The 2,015-nt window shown below is 45.2% G+C and overlaps 1 protein-coding gene across 9 annotated transcripts in view; it reads left to right on the top strand.

Annotated features, from left to right (window-relative positions):
• syt14a (synaptotagmin XIVa) overlaps positions 1–1,969 on the top strand; it is a 21,689-nt gene extending 19,720 nt beyond the window's left edge. For 8 of the 9 annotated variants that reach the window (XM_007575386.2, XM_016662517.1, XM_016662520.1 and 5 more), the window contains one exon: positions 411–1,969. In XM_007575386.2, the coding sequence (XP_007575448.1) occupies positions 411–724 (314 nt within the window). In that variant the 3' untranslated portion in view covers positions 725–1,969. The remainder of the gene's footprint in view (positions 1–410) is intronic. The other variant, XM_016662522.1, reaches the window with a different exon arrangement.
• Positions 1,970–2,015: the final 46 nt, after the last annotated feature.

Genomic DNA, 2,015 nt, shown 5'->3' with positions numbered 1-2,015 from the left:
CAGAAAAAGGAACAGCTATGTGGCCCTCGCAGGAAAAAGTTTGGGGACCCCTGGTGTAGAGCATTAGCGCCCCATCAGGCCCAGCTGCTCCTCAGGCTCTTCCTGCATCAGTTAAAGTCACAGAGCTGCTCGTCTTCTGAGAAAATCGGATGTTTTGGTCATTTACCGTCGTTGGCTTCTCCAGGTTAGATGTGCAGCGGTTGCTTAGCAACAGGAAGAATGCAGTGCTGCAGCCATGCTTTGATCAGGAGGAAGCGTCGACCTCGGGGTCATAACCTAGTGACAGGATGGAGGGAGCCAAACGTTTTGAAAACAGCTCAGTTTGACTGGTTCTGGTCTATCAGAACCTGCCGCTGCGCTCCGTCTCTCCTCCTGTACTTCCTGTAACCTGCTCCCTGCTTCCTGTCCAGACACGCTGGTGAAGCTGTCACTGCTGAACTCCATGGGTCATGAGATGTCCAAGTGTAAGACGTCCGTCTGCCGGGGACAGCCCAACCCTACCTATAAGGAGACCTTCGTGTTCCAGGTGGCGCTGTTCCAGCTGTCCGACGTCACGCTCATCCTGTCCGTCTACAACAAGCGCAGCATGAAGAGGAAGGAGCTGATTGGCTGGATCTCCCTGGGCCTCAACAGCTCCGGGGAAGATGAGCTCAGCCATTGGACGCACATGAAGGAGGCCAAGGGACGGCAGGTCTGCCGCTGGCACAGCCTGCTGGAGTCCTAACGGGGGGTCAGGGGTCATCCTGATGTCTGTTATATTGCCATCATGTTGTCCATTCTGTCTACCAGTTTGTTGTCATGGTAATGGCAGGGAAGGACCAGAGGCTGGCCCTGTTGCACCGACTGACCTCCAGTCCTCCATCAGAGCCGCAGCTGCTCTGTTAGCCGCTAGCTGTTAGCTGCTAGCATCAACAGGCTGGGTCGGCTCCTCTGGTTCATCATATTAGTGGAATTGATGACATCATGATGGTTCAGCTGGTTCTGATTGACTTTCTGCAGTGACTGGAAAACCAGTTTAATGAGTTACTGGAGCTACTGGAGCTAACATTGTTCCCAGTTAGGATCCAGGTCAAATCCAAACACATTTAGCATTTATGCTGATTCTGTTTGACCCAGAGGTTCTGTTGGGTTCTGGTTCAGCTCAGGCATCTGGCTAAATACCAATAATATATTGATATATAAAGTCAATGCTATATAATAAATAATCCAATCAAATGCCATTGAGGGAATTTGCTTAGCAGCAAACATGTAATTTACATTTAATAATGTATTTATTACAGTGTAATAACCTGTTATTACAACATGAACATGAACGTTTAATGGCAACAATGGAACCAGTTTGGTAATATTATATAATTATTATTTTAATGTAACTAGTAGCAACAGCTCCTAACAAGACGTTAACTAGTTTTAGCTTATTTTCTAATTATTCATGTTAATAATCTATCATCACAGAAACACATTCATATTTACACAATAAGTAATTATTGAAGAGCAAATGAAATTAGCACATTGATTACATATCTGTTGTATCTTTCAACAGCTTCTTCTATTCAACTATTAAGTAAATAATTGTATAATTGATGTAACTAGTTAGCAGTAACAGTTTGTAATAACATGTTTATAAGGGGTTAATTCCTCAATAACATGTTCCTGAGTAATTATATATTACCAACTTATTAATAACTTACATTTTATTCCAGATTAAATCATTTCACATTCAGATAATTAAAGACATAAACACCAAATTTAGGTATGAGGAAGATAAATATGAAGCAAATGTCTCTGAGCCGCAGCAGAACAACCCGGTTAAGTCCCGCCCACACCTGTCCTACACCTGCCCAGGTGCTGGAAGCACAGGAGCTGCCTTACTTGAGATGGCTCCGCCCCCAGAGCACAGGCCCCGCCCATCAACATAGAGCACAGATAGCCCTCCCCATAGACATAATATAAGCATAGACGCCTCTTGGACCGCTCCGGCGCAGGAAATACGGCGGCCATCTTGGAGCGGTATA

This window comes from Poecilia formosa, unplaced genomic scaffold (genome assembly GCF_000485575.1).
Source record: "Poecilia formosa unplaced genomic scaffold, Poecilia_formosa-5.1.2 Scaffold376, whole genome shotgun sequence".
NCBI lineage: Eukaryota > Metazoa > Chordata > Actinopteri > Cyprinodontiformes > Poeciliidae > Poecilia > Poecilia formosa.
The sequence above is the reverse complement of the archived record's forward strand: the minus strand, read 5'-3'. Positions and strand labels throughout refer to the sequence as shown.